Source organism: Limulus polyphemus, unplaced genomic scaffold (genome assembly GCF_000517525.1).
Source record: "Limulus polyphemus unplaced genomic scaffold, Limulus_polyphemus-2.1.2 Scaffold1166, whole genome shotgun sequence".
Classification (NCBI taxonomy): domain Eukaryota; kingdom Metazoa; phylum Arthropoda; class Merostomata; order Xiphosura; family Limulidae; genus Limulus; species Limulus polyphemus.
Window position 1 is genome coordinate 257,161 of NW_013666776.1, and position 3,967 is coordinate 261,127.

Genomic DNA, 3,967 nt, shown 5'->3' on the forward strand with positions numbered 1-3,967 from the left:
CATGTACAGAGAATGTACTGCTGTGTGTAGTAGTGGAACCAGTTTCTCCAAATTAGTATTTTAACATGTACAGAGAATGTACTGCTGTGTGTAGTAGTGGAACCAGTTTCTTTAAATTAGTATTTCAACATGTACAGAGAATGTACTGCTGTGTGTAGTAGTGGAACAAGTTTCTTTAAATTAGTATTTCAACATGTACAGAGAATTAACTGCTGTGAGTAGTGGTTGGAACCAGTTTCTCCAAATTAGTATTTTAACATGTACAGAGAATGTACTGCTGTGTGTAGTAGTGGAACCAGTTTCTTTAAATTAGTATTTCAACATGTACAGAGAATGTACTGCTGTGTGTAGTAGTGGAACAAGTTTCTTTAAATTAGTATTTCAACATGTACAGAGAATTAACTGCTGTGAGTAGTGGTTGGAACCAGTTTCTGTAGATTAGTATTTCAACATGTACAGAGAATGTACTGCTGTGTGTAGTAGTGGACCCAGTTTCTTTAAATTAGTATTTCAACATGTACAGAGAATTAACTGCTGTGAGTAGTGGTTGGAACCAGATTCTGTACATTAGTATCTCAACATGTACATAGAATGTACTGCTGTGTGTGTAGTGGTTGGAACCAGTTTCTGTAGATTAGTATTCCAACATCTACAAAGAATGAGCTGCTGTGATTGCTTTTCTAAGAATGCATTTTTCTAAAAATTTCATTCTCTAGATTCTAGAAATTTAGTGATTACAAATTATACTTGGATTAAACCATTAAAAGTAATTTAGAAACTTGTGAAATAATGTATGATACTATTTATATTAACTATGATTGTTAATCATATTTTTTGGTCTTAGATATAATGACCAATATGAACATCTGTTGTGAAAGTGAGTTTCCTGAATGTCATGTTTTAAGACAAGAAAAACTTTTTTACAGAAGTTCTGCAAGTCAGAAAGTGATGTTTGTGGAAAAACAAATTTAAATATAAATAATATAAAATAATCTAATATACACCAGATTACGGATAAACCATACAGTCAGGTAATCTGTGGAAATGAGTCCGTAACAGTGGATTACCAAAAACAAGACTCAAGGATACATACTGAAGAGAACCCATATCTTTGTATAGCTTAAAAATAAATAAGAGTATACACACTGAGGAGAAACCTTACAATTGTACAGTTTGTGGGAAACACTTTGGAACAAACAGTACCTTAAAAATACATCAAGGAATACATATTGAGGAGAAATCTTACAGTTATACATTTTATGAAAAACACTTAGAAACAAACAGTACCTTAAAAATATGCCAAAGAACACATACTGGGGGGAACCTTATAGTTGTATAGTTTGTGGAAAAGACTTTTTAACAAACGGTGATATTAAAAATGCATCAGATGATACATACTGAGGAGAAACCGTGCAGTTGTGTAATTTACGGTAAAAACTTTAGAATAGATGGGGAGTTAAAAAGCATTAAAAAAAATACACACTGGGGAGAAACTTTACATTTACGTAGTTTGCGAAAAATACTTTAGAACAAATTATGATGTTTGTGAAAAACAGTTTTGATGTAACTCTAATTTAAACATGCATCAAATAATACATGCTGGAGAGAAACCATACAGTTGTGAAGTTTGTGGAATAAAATTTTGAAGGAACTCATATTTTAAAATATGTCGGAGAATAAAACTGGGGATAAACTTTAAAAGTAGTGAATTTTGTGCAAAACAATTTCTAAAGAAACAATTAATTAAAAATACTACCTAGAGTACACACACACACTGGGTATATACTATACAGTATTGCAGTTTGTTGAAACAGTTTGGAGTCCAGGCCGACCTTTGGAGGGTGTGAGGTCTGAGGCGGTTGCATTAGTGGCTTTGTTCTAAGGACAGCCCTGTTTAGTAAATTAAAAATACACAGAGAATGTACATTGTTGATAAGCAGTATTGTTGTCTACTGTGTTGTGAAGAATTTCAAATGAATGTAGAAATTGTTTAAAATATTTTGAACCACATTAGACAGGATTAAGTGTATGGATCTATTTTTGATGTCCTTTGATACTTTTAGTTGGGAACTCTTGTATTTAAGGGTGTGAAGTGTTTATCATATGATGATCTGTTTATATGTTGTTATTATACTCTCCAGTTCTCTCCTCTATCTCGGTGTTTGTGTGTATTCTTCACAACACTAAAGGTTGTTGTGGTCTAGGTATGTTACTTTCCTGTCCTGGTGTTCATCATTTGGTGATCTGTTTATATGTTATTATTATACTTCCTTGTTCCATTCTCCATATCAGTGTGCTTGAGTATTCATCAAAACATTAGAGGTTGTTGTGTTCTAGATTTGTTACTTTCCTGTCCTGGTTTTATCATATGATGATCTGTTTATATGTTATTATTACACTCTTCAGTTCTCTCCTCTATCTCTGTTTATGTATTCATCACAACACTAAAGGTTGTTGTGGTTTAGGTATGTTACTTTCTTGTCCTGGTACTTGTTGTAAATATTAACAACAGCAATCTATAGACATGACACTATGCTTATTGTGACATTAAAGTTACTTCTACACCGATCTTACAGTATTTTTATTGTTGCAGTAATATTTGATGTACATAACTGTAACTACATGTTACAGCATTGAAACTGCTTTTTTCTTAGTTTTTGGTTTTAAAATAATATTAGTTTGTTGGATGTGTTTAAATAGTTATATGTCTGTTTATTCTATATAACTAACTTTGAAATATTATATTTATATCATCATATTTTAAATTAGTCAACTGGAAACAATATGTAGACATTTAGTGAGTAGGGGTTGTTAGGAGAGAATGACTAAGCAAGAAAAGGCTCACAACATCTTAGAACAAAGTACTTGTTTTATTTAGACTCTTAAAATATGTAATATGGTTTCATATCTGTCATACAAGAACATTATTTCTCTTTCTATCCCAGCAGAAAGTTAAAGTTCCACTGTAAATGTATATGTCCTAGCCAGTTAATAGAAACTTACATTATGTATGAATAAAGACTTTATTTATCTACTTGTGTTTCTAGTTATTCGGTGCTCATACTGTTTATGATTATTCTCTGCACTTTACTGGTAATTGATACTTTACTGGTGGATGTTAGTGTATCTATAAAACATGTAGAAGTTATACATTGTATGGTATTGGATTATGATTTAGTGAAGCATGATTTATATTCAGGCTTGTTACAGACAAATCTATATTATTTATACTTCTACCAACAGGAGAAGGAGGTTCCTTACTAGAAAGATCTTTACATATCATTTTGAAGTCTGGTCTAGTAAAAGAGGAACAAGAAGAGAAGTATGGAGCAACAGAGAAAACTGAGGTAGTTTGTAAACTAAAGAATGTACAATTTTGTTATTGAAGTGATCATATAAATGTAATGATGTCTTTTTGGGTTTAGTTTGACTAGAACTGAATCATTGTTCAAATGTTCGAAGTCACAATATTAAGAAATTCACAACAACTTTAGTAAACTTTTCCCTACTGCTGTTTCACTGTTATTGTATCATTAATGATAGAAGTCCACAGACATTACTGTTCTTATGAAATGGGAAGAAATTTTCTAACTGAGTAGTTTATTTTCAACAAATGGAGATTAGTAAATTAGTATTTCAACATGTACAGAGAATGTACTGCTGTGAGTAGTGGTTGAAACCAGTTTCTGTAGATTAGTATTTCAACATATACAGAGAATGTACTGCTGTGTGTAGTAGTGGAACCAGTTTCTTGAAATTAGTATTTTAACATGAACGGAGAATTAACTGCTGTGAGTAGTGGTTGGAACCAGTTTCTTGAAATTAGTATTTTAACATGTACAGAGAATTAACTGCTGTGAGTAGTGGTTGGAACCAGTTTCTTGAAATTAGTATTTTAACATGTACAGAGAATTAACTGCTGTGAGTAGTGGTTGGAACCAGTTTCTTGAAATTAGTATTTTAACAT

General features: G+C 31.7%; 1 protein-coding gene across 6 annotated transcripts in view; it reads left to right on the top strand.

Annotated features, from left to right (window-relative positions):
- Positions 1-3,953, top strand: part of LOC106462438 — a 39,706-nt gene extending 35,753 nt beyond the window's left edge. For 5 of the 6 annotated variants that reach the window (XM_022389707.1, XM_022389706.1, XM_022389705.1 and 2 more), the window contains one exon: positions 3,244-3,364. In XM_022389707.1, coding sequence (XP_022245415.1) covers positions 3,244-3,264 — 21 coding nt within the window. In that variant the 3' untranslated portion in view covers positions 3,265-3,364. Of the gene's footprint in view, positions 1-3,243 lie in introns of all 6 variants that reach the window. The other variant, XM_022389709.1, reaches the window with a different exon arrangement.
- Positions 3,954-3,967: the final 14 nt, after the last annotated feature.